The sequence below is a fragment of the Ambystoma mexicanum genome, chromosome 3p (assembly GCF_040938575.1).
Source record: "Ambystoma mexicanum isolate Mex_15411 chromosome 3p, UKY_AmexF1_1, whole genome shotgun sequence".
Lineage (NCBI taxonomy): Eukaryota > Metazoa > Chordata > Amphibia > Caudata > Ambystomatidae > Ambystoma > Ambystoma mexicanum.
Window position 1 is genome coordinate 280,223,255 of NC_090925.1, and position 24,511 is coordinate 280,247,765.

The window sequence follows — 24,511 nt, forward strand, 5'->3', positions numbered from 1 at the left end:
CTTCACCCTGACAGAGAAGCGAAGAAACCATTGAAACTGCTGGAGTCTCACAACTAGCCTATGCCCTGAGAACGCATAAATAAGTCTTGAGACTGGCAAAGAATATCCCCCTTAGAACGAGAAAAGAGTATGATGCAAAATCCTAAGAGAATGGTGAACCCTAAACCCACTTGAGTGGGAAAAGAAGTCAATGCAAGCTAACGAGACTTTAAAGACTCAGGAATTTCTTAACCAAAAATGGCCGCTGAGGCCCTGGAGACAGGCCTCTCTCACATCCTGAAAGACAAACTGAGAAACATCCTGAAGCATGTGTAAGACTCGACATGTCAAGTAACCACGTTTCATTCTTAATTTAGTGGGGGTGCAACAATTTCATAGCCAATTTGTTTTTAAAATGTGTTTTTCGTTTGTTTTTGCGACTAGTGCTTTGACCAGCCACACTTTCTGGCATCTACTATGTTTAATACCACTAGAATGGGATAAAATACAACACTCACATTTCCACTTTGATTACCTGGGCTAAATTTAGGAAATCTCATTCTCCAATGTCTTTCCACCAATACTTGCTCTTAGCATTTCACTTACGAGTTTACTATTAAGTATGCACTTTACTTCTCATTAACTGCGTCTAGAGTAACCCCTAAATTGCTTGTATCCAAATGTTGCATTTTTTTCTGCAATCCACTAAATATATACTACAATTTTCAGTAGAATATAAACTGACTACAACTCTTAGATGATGGAGATTTTTTTATTTTTATTCACCGGCTTATTTTTTTGTTGTTGCCGAGTTTAGGTTTCCCTCAAATAAATTCTCATGGCAGTTGAGGCCTTTTGCATGTACAGGGTTTCCTTATTAGGGTTAAAGCCTTCAATGTTTCACTCAAACTTCGAATTAATGAATTTTAAACCGAGTGGTTCAAGATCCCATCCTGAGACTGCTTCCTGAATGACACGTTTTTTAAAAATTCCTTTGAAGATATGAATATGATAAGTCATTTATAATGCGCCTGTACACAAGTGTTTCAAGACGCGACTTGAAACACTGAGAAATTCTTTTTTTTTAACTTCAAGCATATGTTTTTACTTTTCATTACTGGTGAAATTTCGTAAAAGCTGGCAATGTCTATGATTTTCTTTTTCACCTGCACCCGTTTGAAATGTGCCTTGGTACATATAATATTGGTCGGATAGTTCTTCCTGAGAGGTCGCTGTTCATCATGGGCGATATAGGTTAACATACCACAACTTGGTCTTCATCCTTCGGAAACTGAAAAATATTGAGCACCGTTAAATTGGTAATAATCCTGGTTATTCAGAGTGGAAGAATGGAGGAATATGGTCCTAAGCATTATACAAATCATGATCTTCAATCCTTTATGGCTTCAACCACTTAGAGGGTCAGTCAATGAGTAAACATGCCTCAGATCATGAAGAAAAAGTCAGATACATTAATTTCCTCAATATTTCCCAATAGTTATTTAATTGCACAGTGGAAACGCAAAGGACCATTTAGCCGAGAGAAAGCCGGATGGTCTTTAGTCATGTTTGTAAATCCCAACCCTCCTTTGCTGTTGTGTACCTGGAATCATGGGGGGCGGCTTCTGATTTTTATTACAGTGCAAGCGGGTGAGGGCTGAACAGCACATTGCAATATAAGCTCAAGTTTGCCCCAGAGGTCAGGGGGAGGGGTTTAGCCACTCAATAATCTTTGTAATAATGGGTTGAAATTATGATTTTTACATAACATTTTCCAGAGGAAGTTGCCACAAATACACATAGCATTTACAGGGAGTTCAGAACATGTGACATATTCCAAAACTGCAGATCCCAAATTTGGGAGTGAAGAGGCTGAGAAGGCAAAAGAAAAGTGTAAAACTGATTTATTTCAGTTATATCAATAAAAAAAAAAGGAAAAACGATTTTCCTATGAACTCCCATCAGGGATGTGTGCAGACAAACAGTGTTTAGTGGGCATCAAAACCAAAGAGGAATATGTGTCAATTCAAAATAAGATTAGAATAACACACACCATTATCTACTGTAATTCCGTATATATGCACACTTCTTGAAGGGTGTCTTTGCAAAGGACGCTGGGTATGCACTCAGCTCCACACAAACAGGTCTTCTTATCCAGAGATCTGACTAGACTTCACCCCTTAGTCCCTCTTCTTCTAAAATTCCCCTCTCAGCCCCTCTTCTTCTAATATTCAGTACAGTTGGTTTTTGGGAGAAGAAACATACTAGTTCGTAATGAAATGCAGAACAGCATTCACAGCTTTTACCCTCAAATCCATATCCTGAGCGTGTCTGAATGAGTGTATCTGCCTCATGGTTATATGCACTTCACTGTTAGAGTGAGTGTTGTGAAAAGTGAAAAGAGCAGCATCCAGTGTGTGTTATTTACTTTCAGATTCAAGCATCCAACACTTTTATCAGAGAAATATTAGACAAAAATAAAGCTCTCTGGTCATTCCTATATTTGCAACATGCTCTTTGATTTTGCACAAAGCAGTCAGGTACACTCATTGGTGCTATTTCTCCCTTTTCCCTTCACATAGAAGTATTTAGAAGAACAATAGGAGTGTGCCAGACTAGCCATCCTGGAAATGTATCTTAGAAATGAACACTGCCAAATGTTAACATGAGGCAGTCTACAATTTTAGTTTAATTAAATAATTTCGTTTTTACAATATAGCTTATTTATCCGACAATATAAACCATTCTGTTTTCCAAAATCAACTCCCTTCTTGGAAAGAGTGACGCCCAGAATAAAACCAGTGGCCTGTCTTGTTGGAGAGACAGGAGGAAGGAAAATTGAGAGAAGGAGAAAGCGAGGCTGAGCTAGACGTACAAAGATGGCAAGAGAGAGAGAGAGAGAGAGAGAGAGGGAGAGGGAGAGGGAGAGGGAGAGAGAGAATGAGAGAATCTCACCACACTGGTCTGCTACACGCTCAGACAGTGAGCGTGTAGCAGACCACACTGACAAAGAATAGAGAGCTTACCCGACTACTCAACTCTCACCCACAGAGAGTCAGCGAGCGAGAGCAGACATTGAGCAAGAGCGAACATGCTAGATTGGAATAAGTTACTCTCGGTACAGCTGGTATAATTCATTTCACTTTTCTGTGAGAGAACCAGAACCCATAAGAGATGTTGCAAGTGAGCAAAGAGAGTATTCCGCTTACATAACACACTATATATACATGATTAATATTATAATTATATACCGAGCAACACCACAGATAATGACACCGTGTATATGCAAGACATTTGTTAAAGCACACACGGAACTCGGGCACTACCGAGTGTTCCCAATTTTGGTAGTTAAGGGAAATAATGCACAGCGAGTGAAACCGATTTGCTCAGGATCATATAATGTGTTATGTAGGAAGCTGGGAGTTGAGCGCTGGATTTCTGGTTCCACAGTTTACTATTTAGTGAAGCACAGCATACAAGGGCCTTGATTCATGGATTATTTGCGCTGAAAAAAAACGGGATTCAGCGCGACCTTCAGTTTTTGAACCAACATACAAAGCTTCTTTCCTAGTTGTTTTTCAAGGGTTAAATTGGTGCTCTCTTCAATAAGTCTGACTTGCAAAAAACAGGAACTCCCATTATAAATCAACTTGACAATTTATAACATATCTTGACTGGAACAGGTCTGGAAAAAATAGAATGATTTGCTCCTTCGGAAAGGAGAAAGGGGCTAACGGGATCCCGTAGGGATTCAAGCAGGTGGAGTGGCATGTAGGTTTTCCCAGCAATAGTCATTCATATTACAGACTTACCTTTTCGAATGTGTGTCTCTTGACTCCTCACTCAGCTGTTACAGAATTCAGCATCAGGTATGGATCCCCTGAAGCTGGGCAATATCACTGCATTACCAACAGCGTGTTTACTATAAAAGAATTCAAAGGAATATGGAGTTTCATCTCAGCTATTTTGGTACTCACTAGACTTTCAGGTAGGGTGCATAGTTGGAAAACAAACTGTAGAAAGCTCTATGGGGGCACGGTCAAGTTCCTATCTCTGTTGCAAAGGAGCAGAGGGGCAGTTGCTTCATTCGCCCCATGCATTGGGCCCCCGTTCGGAATGGGGGTGGAAGGGAGGCTTTAGACGTGGGAACTAACATTGATGTTTTTTTAAGTGGATCTACAGGACATACAAAGAGGGATGAAGGCAGACATGTTCTTGGTAAATGTGTCCTTGTAGCTCCCATGTGTTCATGTATAGCTGGGACCATCTGTGCTTATCTCCTATGTACTGGTCTCCACCTTTTGGGTCGCCAGACCAATGTTGTAGTACTGACACAAGCCTGTCCTGCCACGATCAAAAACATGTGGGTGACTCGGGAGAGGACATTCCAAGGAGCAGGCTATCTGTGTTATCAACAAGACACATGACCTTTAGTAACCCGGAAACGCATTTTCAGCATCTAGACTAGATATTTGTCGATCTTATCTCTAATTTCTGGTTTTTAAACTGTCATCCACTTGATTTGTAATATTAGTACGAATTTATTTTCTTTGTAAAAGCTACTTGGTCTTTTTCTCCCAGCTTCGAAGAGATTAAACCCAACGCGTTGCCCCAATTCAATGCCAGGATCATAGAATCATAGAATCTGTGTATGAATGAGATCGACCTGTAACAGTCACAGCTTCTTGGGGAAGGGATACCTGGCTGAAGATGGGGCCGCACATATGTAATGATGAAAAGCATGTATACTTCACCACTGGAGTGGGTTTAAAATGCTAAGGCACTGCAGAGGTTAATCCAACTAATCCAGAATAGCACTGCAAGACATATCCTTGGCCTCAAGCCCAGGGACTGTGGTTTCGGCCAAAAAGACAGAGTTGAAAAGATCTACTCAACCAAAAGTCCTAAAGAAGGTACTACCAAGTGTTCTACTTTCTAAAAGGTCGATTTTTGGTTGGGTAGTTTTTTTCAACTTGGTCTAGGGATGCGGGGGTGTCCCCTGCCACCCCTGCTCACTATACTGTGAGCGGGGGTGTCCTCTGCAGCTGTCCCGCAGTCTCAAAAAAGAGAAAAAAGGGCTGCAGGAGTATCCACTGCGACCCTTGCTCACTATACTGTGAGCGGGTGTTGCCGGGGTGTCCCCCGCAACTGTCCCACAGTGCCCCCCCAAAAAAGGCTGCAGGGGCATTCCCCATAACCCCCCACTCACTGTACTGTACAGTATAGTGAGCAGGGTTTGCGGGGGACACGCCCGCAGCTGACCTGACAAAATAAAAAAAAGAAAAAGAAAGGAAAGAACCCTGCGCTGCCGGTTCCCGATCACGGAACTGAAAGGGAACAGGCGTTGCAGGGACAGAGCTAGGCGGAATGCAGGGTAAGTAGGGGGTGGGGGTTTGTTTAGGGGTGTGTTAGGGGTACGGGTGGGAGTGTGTCTCGGTAATGTACACAGGAGAAAAGACCGAAGATTATTTCAAAAAAATAATCTTCAGTCTTTTCTTCCTCGAAAATGTCCCCTTCGGCCAATCAACCTCAAATTGGGACCGCATATCTCCAGCACTAACATCTCTCCACTGGCTCACGGTTGCTGCAAGGATCAAGTTCAAAACCCTATGCATCATCCAGAAGGCTTTCTGGGGCTTGGGACCCCGCTACATCCAACTGTCTCTGCCTAAATACCTCCCTGCTAGAGCCCTTTGGTCATCTAGCTCTAACTCTCTGCAGATCAGACACTTCTCCAAGCAGACAGTGAGGTGTAGATCTCTCTCCTCTGCAGGTGCCTCCCTCTGGAATGGCCTCCCTGCCCCTCTCAGACTTGAGCCAGATCTCCTTAGGATCCAAATGTCACATGGCTTAGTAGGACCATTTTCGGTTTTTTCATCCCTGTCCCCCTGCCTCTTGTCTTGTTGAGCCTTGAAACACATTGTGTATAGGTGCATTATAAAAACCCAATAAAGAAAATAAAAGGCATGTCCAAACTAATTGTGTATATGTGAAAAGAGGATATTTTTCAGGTTCTTGGTCAACTTTGGGTGGTGTGCCACATTGTACATGCACAACGAGGGTGTGCACCATAGTATTGACCCCTGAACTGCAGACCAATGTCTACCTTTTGAGCTGCCTGTCTCTAAATGATCGACCTTATTCCCTCTTCCATCAGGCTTATAAACGCTGAAGAGTCCATCCTGAAGGTGCGGGAAGACAATGCAGAGACCAATCAAAGGACGTTCCTGGGATGCGAGATGATTGATTGGCTGATCCAGGAGGGGGAGACTACCAACAGGAAGGAGGCAGTGGATCTTTGCCGAGCTCTGCTGGAGTATGGTATAATCCAGCATGGTAAGTGTTTGGCAAGGAAGATGAGGAACGGCTCTATGCATGCTTACACTGTAACAAATGCGCGTGCTAATAGTGCATATATCACAAGTGAGTGTGCGGGATGTATCTTGTGCATGTGTCACCAGCTGCAGTCTGACAAAGCACCAGTTGGTACCCTTTGTGTTACTGTGGTCATTCTTCATGCCACTAGATTGTTTGAGCTCTTTGCTGCTATTGGCTGTGCAATCTGTCTCTAGTAGATGTTTGCTATGGGATATTAATAAGATGTACTGTGCGTGATTAGTGGGTACTCGGATCACCAGTGGGTGACAATGTGTCAAACATGGGTTGTCCTCTATGTCACTGTTGGGTGTGCTGTGTGCCATTAATGGGTGTACTTGTGTCAGTGGTATAAAGGTTGTTCTGCTCCATCGAAGTGTGCTTGGAGTGTGCCCAGTGTTGTGAGCCTGTGTGTGGCCTAGGTGTGTGGTGCAGTGAAGCATGCAATGAGACACACACACGGTGTTACTGGTTTGCAGGCTCCATCTCGGTCTGCCTTACAGGCAGAAAGACAGGCCTCTTTATTCAAACTTCTGCATCATGAAGTAACACGTCATAACGTGGGTCACGTGACACCACACTCTGGAGAATTTTTATAACAATAGGCCTTGGGCCTTCAGAACACGTTATAACCAACAAACAGGCAGAACAGTGTTTAACTGCATATCAAGCTACTCAGTGATCCTTTTTCAGGTGCTTAGGTCGTAGTCTTTGGGTCACACCGGACGTTCTCTAGAGTCTCAGTGGGAAAGCTTTGTTCTGCCTCGTTGGTAGGGGTCAGCCCTAGGAGACGTCGAGGCTCCCTGGGTGCTGTTTCAACGGCTGCTTCTGGATAGGGCTCTCCGAGTATGTCATCTCTGTCATTGGGACCAGGATGGTGAGTTGTGGGGTGCCAGTTTTGTCCAAGCCAGTCGGCTAGCAGTTTAGAGATGTCTGATTGTTTCCTGAAGAAGCTAGCGTTTTACGTAACTAGTCCATGGTCATTAGCAGCTGTCACTTGCGAACCCTGTACTCGCACTACATTCAATGGTGTGGGCTCATTTGGGAGTGAGAGCTTCCCTTCTGAGTGGCGATTTCTCACTAGAACTGTGTCTCCGATAGCTATGTCATGTTCTCTTAGCCCTCGCCTTTTGTTCCCTCTTAGCCCTCACCTTTTGTTCTTTCTCTGGATTGTCACTTCTCTTTGGGCCTGTACTTCTCCACAGTCTATTTTTCCTAGGACTCTCACTTCCAGGTCAGGCCGAAATGTGCGGGGACACCTTCGGAAGAGGGCCTTGGCTGAAACTACCCCCGTCAAACAGTGGGGGATCATCCTGTACTTGAGGAGAAATTGGAAGAGGGCTCTCTTTTCACATGACCCTTGACCATGCGCTATGCAGAAACACTTGTTGAGCGTACACGTGAAGCATTCCGCTTCGCCATTCGCACGTGGTCACACAGGTGTTATTTTTTGGTCACTGATGCCTCTCTTGGCTAGGAAGTCCTCCAGGCCTGCACTCTGAAAAGGGGACCAATTGTCCGAGCAGACTTCTTTGGGGAAACCACGGGTTGCAAACAATTTTTCCATTACTTGAATGACGTCTTGGAGGGCTTATGATGGGACAAATTTGACATCTGGGTATCGGGACCGCTGGTCTACCATCACTAGGAAGAGTGAGTCTCTCTGGGTTGACTCGAAATCCATTTGGATGGTGTCCCATGGCTCCTTGCTTCTGGGCATCTTCTGGATAGCTGGTTCTATAAAATGAGAGGCAGCGGCTTGGCCCTATGTGCAGTCTTTGATAAACTCTTCCACCTTTGATTCTAACGCTGGGAACCATACTTTAAACCTGAGACGGCTTTTTGTTTTTGCTGTGCCTTGGTGGCCATGGTGGGCAAGAGTTATCACCTGGTCAATCAACCCTGTGAGGATGACTATGTGGGGCCCCCCCTCAGCGGGAGTCCATTGTCTGTGAACGTGAGTTCACCTCATGCCTTCCACAGTTGCTCTAGCGTGCGTTTGGCTTCTTACGTCTTGGCGCCCAGGCCCTCTAGGACTGACTTCCATTTTCCTGATTACATGGCATTATGCAGGATCTGGAAGCATCCGTCTTCTGTGGACGCCACTTTAATCTCCTCAATGTCCATTGAGTTGGGGACAGAACTCTCTATGAGTCGTAGGTGCTCCTAAGCTGCTGCTACTTCCTCAGGGAAGCTTGTGTTTGGGGCGTCGAGAAAAAATTGTCTGTGGTGTTGCTCTGTCCAGGTTTCTATTTCAGGTCCACATTATATTACTGGAGTGCCAGCAGCCATTTTTCAGATCGAGGAGGAAGGTTTGCTGACCCACCCATCATGATGGGAAGAAGGGGTTTGTGATCCGTGACCACCTTCACCGGTTTCCCATAGATATATATGTGGAAATGGCAGCATCCCCAGAGTAATGCCAGGGCCCCTTGTTATATTTGCAAGTATCTTTTTTCTGTGGGCGACAGTGCTCCACTCGCGTATGCCACGGTGCATCATTGTTGGCTTGAGTGAGGATGGCCTGAGTCCAAACGGGCTTGCATCCATGACAATTTCTGTGCTCTTCTGGGGGTCAAAGAACGGCAGTATGCACTCATCAGACAGCACTTTCTTGATGCTGTCAAATGTTGTCTGTTCTAGGGCTGACCACCTCTGTGTTGTCGTCTGCTTGCTGAGGTTCGTCAGGGGTTCTGACACGGTTGCTAAGTTTTCTATGAAGCGGTCACAGTAAGTGACCATGCCCAGGAAACTCCTTACTTCTGACACTGTTTCAGGTGGTTTGGCCACTTGAATTTACTTGACTTTTGCTGGGTCAGCGGAAATCCCTCTATCTTGGAACACAAAGCCGAAGAATTCGATTTTGTTTGTCAAGAACTCGCATTTCTCATGGTGGAAGGTTAGGCACAAGGACTGGATTCTTGTCAGAACTTTTTCAAGTCTCTCCAGGTGCTCACTCTCAGACTTGGCATGTATTAAGATGTCATCACTGACATTTATGGTGCCTGGTAGTCCTGTCAGAGCGCTGTGGATGGCGTTCTGAAAGAACCTCTGCGGCGGATGAGATGCCGAAGTTGAGCCATTTGTACCTGTAGAATGCAATGTGAGTGGTGAAAGTCGTAAAGTACCCACTGTCCTGGTAGAGTAAGAGCTGGTGGTAGCCCGACCGGAGGTCAAGCTTGGAAAATACTGTGGCATCGTCTAGCTCTATGATAATGTCATCCAGGGTGGGTGTCAGGTGTCTTTCCCTCCTGATCGCCTTGTTCAGCAGCCTCATGTCCACACAGATGTGGACTTTGCCTGGTTGTTTGGGCTTGTGTGCCACAACAATCGGGGAGAATCATGGGTTGGGTCATTCAACCTTTTCAATGAGGTTGAGGATGACAAGGTCTTGGATCTCCTTTTCGACTTGCTTGCGGAGGTGGAAGGGCACTCTCCTGTGCTTCAGAACTACAGGCTGGACCGTGTTGTCTATGTCGAGCCTAATTGGTTTTCCTACTATCTGCCCAATACCTGTGAATATGTCCGGGAACCTTTGCAGAGGCAATTGGATGTCTTCTACCAATACCCCATGGGCAAAGTAGATGAAACCTAGGGCTTCGGCGCAGCCAAGTAGCGTCAGTGTTGCTACTTTAGTTACTTAAAACCTTGCTCATATGAATGCCCCATTATGCTGAACGGTGATGATGAAAGTACCTTGCAGTGGTAGAGGAGTTTTGCCACCAAAGGTGAAGATGCGCACTATAGTGCCTTGAAGTGCAGAGGGTCTTGGTAATGTCTGGTATTGTTCATCGGCCATTACGTTCACCTAGGCTTCTGCGTCAAGGAGTATGTGAACCAGAGTATCTAGGATAGTCACTGCACATTGGGGTTGGTGTTTTCCTCGCCTCAACTGTCAGTACCTCTGATACAAAGGAAATGTCCTCATCTTCATCTCTTAAACTCGCACTAGGAGGGTCTCCTTGTGGGCCAGTGGACGCTGTATTTGCACATTCATTCCCACCGTGAATGGGGTTGAGGCTCTGCACACCCTCGCAAAGTGGTTTGGGATGCCACACCTTGTGCAGATGTACCCCTTTGCTGGACAGTCTTTTGCTTGAGGGAGGTCATACCCACGCTGTGGGCAGGAGGCAGGAGAGGTAGTGTTTTACGTTTTTTTCTACTGCCAGGAATTTCTTGTTCCTTGGGTCCTTGGAGTTTGCCGTCCTACTAGGCACACTTCCTCTAGCTTCACTGATTTCATGACTGACTCCATTTTGGAGGCCCTTATGTCCGCCAGTTCGTGAGAGTGCCTTAGTTCGAAGATCTTGGGGAGTGTGATACCTGGTTCTCTCAGAATTTGCCTGCGGAGCTTTGCTGATTGACATCCGATGATAATTTGGAGTCTTACCTCCTGTTCTTCTTTCTCCCACCCACAGGTTGAGGCGCCTGAGCCGACTGTGGTATTTGTCCAGGTTTTTGTCACTCTGCTGCATGGCTGTGTGCATTACAAACTTCTTGTAGTTCGTGTTCACCATGGGGAAGAAGTAGTCCTTCAGTGCCTTGATGGCTGCGTCATATGAGTTGTCAGCGGGCCGCAGGGTTTTAAATAGTTTGTGGACCACGGGTCTGGCTGAATATATAAGGGTGCACTTCTTGGTGAGGTTGTCTTCTTCCCATGTTGCGTTGAAGTACATCTCTAGGTGCTCCCATCACAGTTTCCATTGTGCTCCTAGTGATGTTGGTGCCCCGTTGAAGTCGAACTCGCATAGGGGTGCAAGGAAGCCACGTTGTTTGGATGACCCTCGCTGCAGGCGTGGTGGGGCGGGGGCAGCTGCAGTGTCCTCAGACGACATGGCACATGGTATGGGGTGTCAGCATGGGTGTTGATGCAGGGGCGCACAGACACTCCCTTGACTGGTAGGAAGACCTTCAACTGGGTGTACAGGCACTCCAGTGGAGCCGCTGCTCCTATGGGTGATGTAGGCTGTCTCACTTAGGTGGGGTGGCTGCGCTGGCACGTTGCAGCATAGCGCCACCTTCGAGGGTGTGGTGACAGCGCACGAGCACTCTCCTGTGAGACCCCATACCTTGATGATTTTAGTTTTTTTTGTTTTCAGGTGGGCCTTTAACCGCACTGATTGAGGGCTCTAGGCATTCCAAAAATTCTGGCCAGTGGTGTAAGGTATGAGGCTGCTTATGGGGTGGGATCCCTTACCGGTGTACCGGAGCACGATGAGGCTCTGCTGCAGGCTGAGGGACAGCCCTCCGTGTGGATCAGAGGTCTGGATGTAGCAGATTCCCCAGTCGCCAGGCGCATGTGAAGGGCCACGACCCTCGTCGCCAATGTTGTGAGCCTGTGTGTGGCCTAGGCGCATGGTGCAGCGTGCAATGAGACACACACACACACACAGTGTTACTGGTTGGCAGGCTCTGTCGCGGTCTGCCTTGTGGGCGTGAAGACGGGCCTCTTTATTCAAGCTTCCACATCATGAAATAGCGCGTCATGGCGTGGGTCACCTGACACCACACCCAGCATCTGTTTGGTGGCTCCAGAGTTTTTGGAGTGTTTTTTTTAATTCTGATATCGCTTTCTGGGATGGCACGGTACCAGGGCTAGTTCTAGGATTTGCGAGGCCCTATGTGGTGAAAGACGTCCTTGTAATCCTTCTCGTCGTGTCTTTGAGTGATCCATTCTACAAACCGTGTTCATGTTGATAGCCATTGTTACTCACCCCACCTCACTGTGGATCTCAAAACCAGAGGGCTAGTGGAAAGAGGGTCAACTTTCCTTCAAAAGAGTGGTGAAGACATCACTCTCTGCCAGTGTTTAAGTGGGATAGGAAACTCAGGGGGGCACATAACGAACCACAAAACAACATCTGTAAGTGTTGCCTAGAAATTGCAAATGGCTAAGGAACCTTTACGTGTGACATATGTAACTAAAACAGCTGCCTAACAGACTTGCTCGAGTTCTCAGACCGGGCGTGAAATGGGGCAACACCCAGGTTGTATTAAGAAGAACCTAATTAAGTAAAAGAATTGGCTAAAACAAATAAACAAATTTAAATAATGCCCTTTCTGACTAATTAGATGCAAGCCATCAGCCTAGCACTGTTTCAATCTTTACAGAGGACCATTGTAAGTGTTGTAAGCATCCTCTTTAAGCCATATGATATTTTATGTTATGTTAAAGGTTCTTTTAGCGTGCATGGTTGCCACCTGTGTGGTCTCTTGGCGGTCCGGTGGATTTATAAAGCAAGGAGGGAGGGAAGGAGGGAGGCGGGTTAATTAGTAGGATTGAGCGGGAAAAAGAGCACAAGAGCTTTGATGTTCTTTTGGCAGCTTCAGTTAGGTGACACCGTTCACTGAGCATAGGTGTGTTTATTGTTTGGTAGCCGCCATGTGCTATTGGGCAAGACTATGTGTGGTTTGTTTCATTGTTGTAATGCATACATGAGGCTTTTTGAAATACTTTACCTTGTCTGCTGGATTCCAGTTTATGTATGGGTATAGAACATTTTTAGGGCAACCAATTGTCTAACGCACTGAGGTTTAGGAGTGATAGAGAATTGCTAGAGTTGACCGCTGCGCATTGTGGTGTTCTGGAGAAAATGCCCTAACCTCTTCAGGAAATAGTGTAAGGTCAGTGTGAACACCAATCATACTGCGCTGAGCTCCATATTCTTTATTAGAATGTAATATTCAAGCGTCATTACAGTTTTGCAGTGCTCCCAAAATCATGGCGTGTCATGACTTAAGCCAACACGTGTTTCAACCATAAAGTCTTTTTCAAGGCTAAGTAAGCGTTTTGCAGAATGATATTTAAAGTCGTTTTCAGGATGTATTAGTTTTCCAATGATTGTAGCGAATCAGGGTGCCTGTGTGTTGCATTCGGCGACTCCAAGTGAAGTGCAATTGATTTATGCCTTCGTAGCAAGTCGGCTGGACTATTTTAATGCAATCTACTTGGATCTACCAAAGAAGAGTCTCTGGCTAAATTACAAAACATCCAAAATGCATCTGACAGGATATTACTTCGCTTGGGTTGTCGAGGCAATATTTTGTTAGCTCTTACGGAACTACATTGGCGGGCAGTGAACAAACTTGTGAAGCTGAAGGCTATGTGCTTAGTCCGCAATGCTTGTTGCAGTAGTGGACCTTCCTTTATTAGGAATCAGCTGACACAATGGGGGTCATTCCGACCCTGGCGGTAGGGGGTTAATGGCACCGGTAAGGATGCCGGTGCCGTTAACCCCCTACCGCCCTATTACGAGGTCCCTAAGCGGGTCCCACCAGGGCCGGCTGGTTTTACCAGCCGGCCTTAGCGGGACCCGTTAAGGGACCATGGAGCTAATAACAGGCCCTCAATTTGCAGGCCCGTTATTAGCTCCTTCCCAATTCCAATTGAGGCCTATGGGGGAATGGTTTTCAAAATGGGGACTTACTGGGTCCGCATAGGTTGGAATGTCCCGGTAAGTTCCCATTCCGACACCACAGATAGCACCATGGCTGCCTCCAAACTCGGAATGACCCCCAATGTCACCGAAAAAGACATCTTAGGTCAACATCTGCTGGTTGGAAGGTTATCCCCAAGCTTATGTATCGGAATTGTTGTAGACAACTCTTTTTCAGTCCAAGCTGCGAAACTTTGGAACACAGTGACGTTATCTCTTCGTTCCATAGATGGAGTTTAGACATACATTGAAAGCCTTTTTGTTCCCTGGATAATTTGTGTCATTAGTCCATTATAATATCAGAGGTATGTTACATGAATAGATTTTAAGTGCGTTTAGCACCACAATGCCATTTCAGATGTGATATCAATATGCTTTATACATTAATTAACCATACCAAATCAAAATAGGCAGGCCAACGGTTCTGTTGAAGGAAATCCCTGATTATGTAGTCATTAATATTATTCAATTATTCTAATGGGTAGACTTCAGTATAATATGGTGCAAAATGAAATAATGTTTCCTTTATATTATAGTTATTCTTCTGAATAATATAAAACCAATAATCTTTCTCCAAATATACGAAACGGATGGTACGAGTGTAAACACAGGGATATATTGACATCTACCGGACAGTAGCAGTACTGTCACTATTTTTTTCATTGACTCTAGTGTACACGCTACACTTTAGTATATTAGACCTTGTCAACATGGAACTTTGTCTGAATTCACTTCTCTCGTGAAAGGGGGTCAGCTTAACGTCGAGTTTAAAAAATAATACTAGAAACGGGTGTTGCTTTTCTACCATTGACTGTCAATCTGTTTTTTAATGTTTTTTATTAACTTTGTATCTCCTTGTGACTGTAAAGCTTTGATATGTTTGAGTGGACTCTTAGTGCATCTTTGTTGCTGGCAGTTTCTCTTGTGGCACAGTTTGCAAAAAATCAGGTTCGTTGACGTGGGACTGCTGTGTCTCTTTTGAGAGCTGCCGCTGTATGCTGTTGTGTAGGGTGCCAGTCTATGCAGATGGCTGTGACTGGGCACGTGCGCTGCCTACGTGCTATGGCGATCGAAGTTCTTCATACGATTGCTTGATGTGTGCGCAGGCGCCGGTGGTCGTGTTCCTGACTGCCCCTTTGTGCAGGCACACAGTGAAAGCCCCTCACCCATTCATTCCCCCGCTCACACATGACAATCCCAAACGGCGGAGCTTTGACCCCCGCAAACTGCTGAGCAGGCGGTTTTGTTCTTGGCAGGCAAAACACGAAAACACTGGGCCAGCCTGGCTGACGAGGTGGTGGGACAAAGGTTTCAGAGACCCCACCTCACCCCCGCTAGTGACGGTGTTTGTTGCTTCCCAGTCTCCAGCAGGCACCACTTCTTCGACAGTAACCTGCTGTACCAGTTCCGCATCAACTTCCGCCGCCGCCGGAGGCTGACTGAACTTCTCAACGACAACCTGATCCGCCAGCAGCCTGGGAGCCCAGACAGTCCCTTCTGCCTCCGGAAGTTGAACCCCGAGCAAGGCAACTCCAGCTTCCTATCAGGCGAGTCTCTGTGAGGGCGTGAGAGCGGGTATTTGGTGTGCAGATAGGATATGGGTGCTCAGATACACAGTATTCTGCAGAACACAGATCTAACATCTAAGTCAGCAAGTTGATGAGTTTATTTACTGTCGTCGCAGTCACTTACTCTCCCATTCAGGGTTCTGTTGCTGAAGTTAGAAGTTTCAGGGATTTCCTTAAGCGCTTGTAAGTCTATATTGCATACGTGTCAACTCAGCACCCCTAGACTTAAATGGGGAGAGACAAATAATTCGCTCCACTGTCTACAATGGCTCACCCTCTATCTAAAGTATTTGATTTCACATCCTCCCAACCCCCATGGAGGCCAAACAGGATGTGTGACACCGATGTGTTTCCTGGAGAATAGCAATGGAAGAATGACGAGGTGACGTCATGTCACCACGACACAGGTTTTCCATTCCTGGGCTTCTTTTCCTGGGTCACTTTGAATATGTTGGGCTTCAGCACCTGAACCCAATTTTTTTTAAAAAGAAACCCATGGACGGGGAAAGTGGCGTGACTGTGGCACGGAATTATCTCAACATCCTTCTAGTAAAAATAGGTGTACAGTGGCCGATGTCCAGTGATCGAAATGGCGGGAGCAGTGCTCCACTAAGTTTTACTGTTCCTATATTTTTATTTTAAAAATAAAGCTTTCCGGAATGGTTTCGTTTTAAAATAAAAGTGTAGGAAGCAGTTGAAACTTGCACTTCAGCTCACTTCACTGAATGTTCCCTTAAACAGCAGGCACATTTGTTTGTGGGTTTGTATTGTGCGTAGAAGGGGGCATGACAACAGGGTTTATGGGGAGCGGGGCAGGCCAGCAGAGACCATAGTTCCACTACTTCTTTTCATACACTTCGACCACTGCCTATGTCAAAGGTGAAGTCAGTGGCTATTGAGGGGCGCACATATTTGCCACAAATATGCAATAGCGAGGTAACGCAAAACAACCAAGTGGGGTTCAGGGGAGTCGTTCATCCCCTCCACCCCCGAGAGAACATTTTTTAATAATGGGCTAAAATGTGCATTATACTGAACACTGAAACATTAGGTAAAACTCCGGACAGTTAGCAGTCAGTTTTGTAGAGTAACTCATGAAAAAGTCCAATAGATGCAAGTCACCAACAGTGCACAGGAACATTTCCCAACACATTTCGATGATGCTTTTCCCCAGAATATATGCAAGTATAAAAACATGTTGACTGTGGCTGTGACCATACATTTCCATGCTGGTTGCACATATACATGACAGTGTCCGCATATAAGAACATACTTGTGTTAGCTTTGCACATAAGGCCAACAATGATACTATAAGAAAACATGTCCAAGCTGGCTCTGCCAAAATATGGCAGTATTCCCACGTAAGAACATGTGCCTATTGGCTTTGCCATTAAAAATGCCACACCACAATATGAAAACATGTCCAAACAGGCTCCAATGTAGGCTAGTCTAATAACGCAATACACATCTCATGCCTGCACAGTAAGAATACTCCTGTTGGCTTTGCTGTAAAAAATTCCATGACGCCACTTGACAACACTTACCATGATTGCCTTACCATAGATGCCCAGTAATAAATGCCATGCCACAGCATGATATGTTTAGAATGGCTGCACCAAAATACCAGTCTAGCCATGTAAAAACACTTATAGTTCTTGCTTTAGCATAGATGCTCAATAAAAAATGTAACCTCACAGTAAGAAAGACTAGCTGCACCAAAATGCCAGTCTAGCCATGCAGTAACACTTATCATGCTTGCTTTATCATAGATGCCCAGTAAAAAATTATAACTTAACTCGCCCCATCCCACATAAATCAGCACCCATGTGTACAAGCACACACACACATACATTCACTTGCTCATTCAATCCAACCAGACATTCCCTCATTCATTCAAACAGACATTCACACAGCATTCACTCGCTCATTCACATGCACAGACATACGCTATACACTCTCTCACTCACACGTGTACTCAACCACTTATCCATCATACACTTGTTCATTCACACACGTATACAAAGACAGATAACATACACAATCATGCATACAAAATACAATTCAATGTCTGCTCTTACCTTCAGAACCGGTCTTGATTCTGCTGTTTGCTGCAATGCTGCCTCCCATGATGAGGGACCACCAGCTCCCTGCTCCAGCTCTGTGCTTCCTGGTTCCTAACAATGTCTGCAGGAGTCGGAGCACTCCTATGTTACAGATCAGAAAGTCTGAATGTTCGGGGAGGCGCAGGAGCTCCCCCTACACACACTCAGAAGTGCAGTTTCCCAGCGGCAATGGGCCATGCAAGGGAGGCAAAGCAAAAGGATCCTGGCCCTGCATGGACCATTGGACATGCGCGCTGGGGAATAGTTTCCCTTTGACAGTTTAACACAGCTCCTCCTTGATGGGCGACCATACTTGCGGACTGGTGCCCTGTCACCCATTTTGGGTGTGTCACCTCAGGGTGAAATCTTCAGAGTCCTGGTTTTCAGGCAATAACCATTATGGAACAAAGCAGGAGGTTCCCCAGCTAGCAAGTTGAATTAACAGAGGACAGAAGGATAGAGTGAAGTTCTAACTACCCAAGTTCCCTCTAGTACTAGATTGTGCTGTTGTGCCGCTTATCTAATAGCAGACAGGATAAGCAATGGAAAAACCACAATACTAATATGCAACAGATGAGATGATTCGGATTCTGGGACAACCCCCTGCCTAAAAATGTCAAACACATTGCAGTGTTGCAGTGTGTGACGTAACAGGCAGTATTAAAGCACACACTAGGTCAGTCTATTTGCAGTAACAATTCAAATTGAATGCCCGATAGACCCAATCTAATGTGTTCCATTGCTTTAAAAGGTATAGCCAACGTTTTAAGTTCAAATAGAGAAATTATCATTAAAAATAAGAACACTCAAGCTGTTCAGTATGACATTTCTGTCATTTAAGAAGACCAAAAGGCTATCACTCACTGAGATGGGCCCCTCAGATTATCAGCAGGTGCCCGGCCAGTGAAGATGCAAAGCTGTATAGTGTCTGACAGTTTTTTGGTCTACCGGTTTCCGTGGTTTACGAGTTACTTACCCATTTCTTCACGACAGTCTTCGGACCCCGATGTGATTAAGTTTTTTGCATCGGGAATGGTAAAGACGGGTCTCTCAATTCTTCGCCCACCCTTCCTATTACTGCCGTGCAACATGTGGACAGATTAGTGGCCCTATAACAAATCAAACAAGTACAGGGTCACACTTGTGTTGCATAACTAAATCAATTAGATCTGAAACTATGCTGATTTTAGCATGTTCCACAATGCATACCATTAAACAAATATATTCCATTGTACATTCTTTCTAACATCATTGCATCATGTATTTATCTCTGCAGATGGGTTCTACACTAGTAAGTAACTCCAATCTAGAATGTTTTTAAGGGGCAGTGTTCCATTTGTACTTTGTTTTGGCCGTGCCAGTGACCTAGCCCTGGCTCCCGGTATGGAAATCGGAGCCTTTACAGTCATAAAGGTATGCATGGTCATCTCCACCAAAAACAGAGGGGATTTTATTAAGAAAAATAGCACTGCAACTGTGCATCGTCAAGTTAGGGCCATTTCCACAGCGTTTTTTTGAAAGATAGTATGTGTCCATTCCAAATGCTAGTGACCGTATTAGCTTACATAATGCTGCTTTCACATGCAATATCAAAGCTGTACTAGACGGGTTTCCCCTATAGTTGCTGACCCATCAAAGTATTAATGTGGGTGGGCACTTCTAAGCAGCTAGGTGCAAAGTAACTCCTAGAAGGGACAACAAATTGCATGTAATGGCAAGTTCAGCATGTCCCCCGGCTTTATTGTCATTTCAGCTTCCCCCGTGACATCTGCAGTTAAGATTTTACCTGTAAGCAGTCGAACATGTTAAAGATAACACTCTCGCTGGCCGTGAATAAGTGGGAATAATCAAAGCGGTGTCCTCAGGACGGCTTTCCCTGTATATTAGAGACACTGTGTTTGTATCGGATCACATGACCTCGCCGGAGCATGGATCATGTGTTGTCCGAAACGCTTGGTCAGGCAGACCAGGCAACATTGATTTTTGTATGCGCAGTAAAACTGTGTGTGTAAAAGCAGGATGAAAGACATTGAATCCCAAAAACAGTTACTGTTGTTGTTGGAATGAACCACGCAATAGTGCAACATGTTTATCTTACATGTGGGCAAGTTTTAGTCATACTTTCACCTGGATCCTAGATCGTATCAAATACCATAGGGGTGAGCCACAGCTCATATCACTTGTTCTTCATGGCATATGTTGCGTTTCTCAGCCATTGCTGAGATTTGGGTCTGGGGAAATGATATTCTCAATTTGTTACCCTATCTGAGAGGTTTGATGGCATAGTGCCCTCATCAGTTCTAAAAATAGTCCAAAAGAGCTAGACATAAATTTCATTATTCTGCCACATAGTTGCCCTATAATGGCAATTGATCATTACTCCATGTTGAACTAGTTTAGAGTCAGTGGTCCCGTTATGCTAACATAGCTAGGGTCTGCATACTATCGACTCATTAAGGCCTTGCTTGTCAGTTTTTAATCAGAATATCCAGTTCTGTTCTCGTTTGAGTAACAGTGCCTGCATATCCACCCCCTCTCCAAGGGCACACACATTTTTTCAATTATAGACCATTGTAAGTCTGTAGGGGCATGTTTAAGCTCTTGGAAATGTGCCACCATGGGTGTGTTTTCCCATTTCTGCCTAATGCATGACATATGTTCCTCAATTTGTTTTTTTTTTTATCGGTCTGCTTCTTGTCATTCCGTTATATTTCAGTTTGCATGGGCAGCAAATCAGATCCACTACGTTGGCAGTGTTTCAATTAGTATAGTGCTTCTGTCTCCAAGGTGTTTGGAGGGTTTATAGTGATTGCATCGAATGCCTTAGCATCTAAATAAAAAGCAACGAAGAAAAAGCATCAAATGCATTTTAAAAAACTTTTTTTTAATGGGGGTGGGGGGTGCCCAACCCCTGTTTTTGTTTACCCCTATAAACCCATTATACTTAAAATAAAACCTTTACCTTTGAAAAAAATGCTTTCAATGCATTGTTTCGATGCATTTTTTTTAATGCTTTTGGCATTTAATGCTTTGTATTCGATGCAATGACTGGATACCATTTGGAGGCCCAGGTACAATTCTTTTGTGCATTTGGTCAGGTTACAAACATTGCATTGGCCACATGGTGAGTGACCTATACGGGCATCAGAGTCCCACAAATGCCCATGGCGTGTCATGATTTCTGAGGGTTGATAGGATTGGACCAATATATCCTGTACGTTTTTCCTTTCCTCATTGCAAATCGTGGTGAGGGTAGGACAGTGTTTCCAACATTCAATATTGGCCAGAATTTGAGAATCTGTTTTTTGGTTCGCTTTGTGGTATCACAATAACTAAATACTGCAGTGATAGTCTGTTCTCTTTCTGTTTTTGTGTTCTGTTGAAGTGTAATATCTCGTGGGATGTTCCATGCTTGTTTCCTTGGTTGTTTAACGATCTTCCTAGGGTATCCCCTCTTGTTCAACCGGTCACTGAGGATATCTGCTTGCATATCATATTCTTGCAGTGTTGAGCAATTCCTCCTGTAGCGTAGAAATTGCTGAATGGTCAATTCTGTTTCAGTCGTTTTGGGTGAAAGCTTCAGTATTCCAACAAGGACTTACAGTGAGTAGGTTTTCTGAAGATGGTAGTCATAAGTGTCCCATTCTTAGCTTGAATCTCTACATCCAGGAGTTGTATTACCTCCTTACTGAGAGAGTGAGTGAATTTTGAGATATCTGTTTCTTGAATTTCACCATTCCATAAAGTTGAGAAATATTTGTTCTCCTCCCGTAAAGACCAAGAGGATATCTGTATTTGTATTAGTATTTCTTATTCTTATAGTTTATATATCTTGGATAAACAGTTAGTTGGTTTTCATATGGATTTGGATTGTCGTCACTGTATATGTATTTAGTTTCAAAGTTTGCCACATATAAGTAAGCCAGGGTGGTGCAAAGGTAGCACCCATTGCTGTCCCTGAGCATTGTTGAAAAAAGACCTCCTTGTACTTGAAGAAGTTTCTTGTGAGCTCTATTTCTGCCAATTGCAGCACAAAAAAATTCGGAATTGGAAGTGGTGGAACCATATCTTGCAAACTTGATCAATAACTAATAGGGTCTCCATCTGAGGGATGTTAGTATAGAGGGCTCAAATATCAAGTGTTGCCAAAAACGGTGTTTTGGTGTTAAACTGTAGGCCATTAAGCATGTTGAGAACTTCTGTGGTGCCTTTTAAGAGCGCATCTTGAGTATTTAATTCTTCAAGAAACAATCGACCAATTGTGACAGTGGCTCTAGGATAGAATTAATTCCTGTCACTAAAGGTCATCCTGATGGAGGAGAAATGCCTTTGTGCACCTTTGGTAGTGCATAAAATGCTGGTGTTTTTGGATGTTTAGGGCATACAAATTCTGCCTCTTTCAGATATGTCCCTTGCATAGAGCATCCTCAACAATACCAGTAATCTGCACTGCTAGGCTCTCCAGGTAATGGCTGGTAGTTATTTTGATAATCACAAAGGCTGTGTTGTTCATTACTACTATGGCACTGCCTTTTATCGGCTTGTTTGATAATGATTTCTTTATTATTATTAAGGTTTTTCAAGGCCTCACATTCCTTCTTAGCAATATTCTGAAATGAGTCCTCTTCGATTTTTTCAAGTTTTTTGATCAATGCCTTTTCAAAAGTAATTGATTCTGGAGAACTGATAGGTGGGTAAAATGTAGTCTGTCTTGTGATGTATTGATCTCTTCTGTACCCTTCTGGTCTCCAAAAAATAGTTTTAACCGTATTTTACGTACCAGGCGTGCTATTTCGATACTGGTCTCAAAAGGATTGTGATTTGTCGATGGTACGAAACTTAGACCCTTTTGTAAAACTACCAATTCTACAGCCGTTAGTGTGTATGTTGATACATTCATCACTAATAATTTGTTTATTGGTACAGGCCTCTCCCTCTGCTCCTCTTTATCCTCAAGGTGTTCTGGTCCTGTCCTCCTCCTTGTCTGTTCCCTCTGTCTCGTCTGTAATTGAAAAGATTGTGTGCCTTTGGAGAGGGGGGGGTACCTGGTGCTGTTATTCAAATGAGAACAGAACTGGATATTCCAATTAAAAACTGACAAGCAAGGCCTTAATGAGTCGATAGTATGGCAGACCCTAGCTATGTTACTGTAATGGGACCACTGACTCTAAGCTAGTTCAATCATGAATGATCAATTGCCACTATAGGGCAAATATGCAGCAGAATAATGAAATGTATATCTAGCTCTTTTGGACTATTCTTAGAACTGATGCCGTCACTGTCTTGAATGAGGGCAATATGCCCTTAAACCTCTCAGATGGGGCAACACATTGAGAATATCATATCCCCAGACCCAAATCTCAGCAATGGCTGAGAAACGCAACATATGCCATGAAGAACAAGTGATAACATGAGCCATGGCTCACCCCTATAGTATTTGATACGATCTAGGATCAAGGTGATAGTATGACTAAAATGTGCCTACATGTAAGATAAACATGTTGCACTATTGCATGGTTCATTCCAACAACAACAGTAACTGTTGTCGTGATTCAATGTCCTTCATCCTGCTGTTACATGCACAGTTTTACTGCGCATACAAAAATCAATGTTGCCTGGCCTGCCTGTCCAAGCATTTTGGACAACATGTGATCCACGCTCCGGCGAGGTCATGTGATCTGAGACGAACGCAGTGTCTCTAATATGCAGGGAAAGCCGCCCTGAGGACACCACTTTGATTATTCCCACGTGTTCACGGCCAGCAAGAGTGTTATCTTTAACACGTTCTACTACTTACAGGTAAAATCTTAACCACAGATGTCACAGGGGGAAGCAGAAACGACAATACTTGATGGACTTGCCCTTACATGCAATTTGTTGTCCCTGCTAGGAGTTACTTTGCACCTGACTGCTAAGAAGTGCACTCCCACATGAATACTTGGATGGGTCAGCAACTATAGGAGAAACCCGTCTAGTACAGCTTTGATAGTGCATGTAAAATCAGCGTTAGGTAAACTAATACTGTCACTAGCATTTGGAATGGACATATACTATCTTTCAAATAAATGCTCTGGAAATGGCCCTATCTTGACGATGCACAGTTGCAGTGCTATTTTTCTTAATAAAATCCCCTCAGTTGTTTTTTGGAGATGACCATGCATACTTTTATGACTGTAAAGGCTCTGATTGCCATACCGCCAGCCAGGGCTAGGACACTGGCATGGCCAAAACGAAGTACCAATGGAACACTGCCCTTTAGAAACATTCTAGATTGGAGTTACTTACCAGTGTAGAACCCATCTGCAGAGATAAATACATGGTGCAATGACGTTGGAAAGAATATACAATGGAATACATTTGTTTAATGGTATGCATTGTGGAACATGCTAAAATCAGCATAGTTTCAGATATAATTGATTTAGTTATGCAACACAAGTGTGACCCTGTACTTGTTTGATACGTTATAGGGCCACCAATCTGTTCACAAGTTGCACGGCAGTAATAGGAAGGAGGGGCGAAGAATTGAGAGACCCTTCTTTACCATTCCCGATGCAAATAATGTAATCACATCGGGGGTTCGACGACTGTCGTGAAGAAAGTGGGTAAATAACTCGTAAACCGCTGAAATCGATAGACTATAAAACTGTCAGACACTATACAGCTTTGCATGTTCACTGGCCGGGCACCTGCTGATAATCCGAGGGGCCCATCACAGTGAGTGATAGCCTTTTGGTCTTCTTAAATAACAGAAATGTAATATTGAACAACTTGAGTGTTCTTATTTTTAATTATCATTTCTCTATTTGAACTTAAAACTTTGGCTATACCTTTTAGAGCAATGGGCACCTCCTGCTTTGTTCCATAATGGTTCTTTCATTAGGATCCTTTTTGGAATAGTGTGATAGTTGTTGCAATTGTCAATGAGTTCCTGGTGTATTGTTCCCCTTTTGTGAAAGAATACTACTAGTCGGGACGAACCCTGCATATTTAGCCCAGAGGCCCCATTTTTTTTTTCTTCAGCATTAACACCTTGTCCCTCGTTGAATGAAAT

At 44.2% G+C, this 24,511-nt stretch overlaps 1 protein-coding gene across 2 annotated transcripts in view; it reads left to right on the plus strand.

The window, feature by feature from the left end:
• Positions 1-24,511, plus strand: part of LOC138580340 (DEP domain-containing mTOR-interacting protein-like) — a 313,232-nt gene that overhangs the window by 201,138 nt on the left and 87,583 nt on the right. For both annotated transcript variants that reach the window (XM_069650799.1, XM_069650800.1), the window contains exons 4-5: positions 6,137-6,315; positions 15,152-15,337. In XM_069650799.1, the coding sequence (XP_069506900.1) occupies positions 6,137-6,315; positions 15,152-15,337 (365 nt within the window). The remainder of the gene's footprint in view (positions 1-6,136; positions 6,316-15,151; positions 15,338-24,511) is intronic.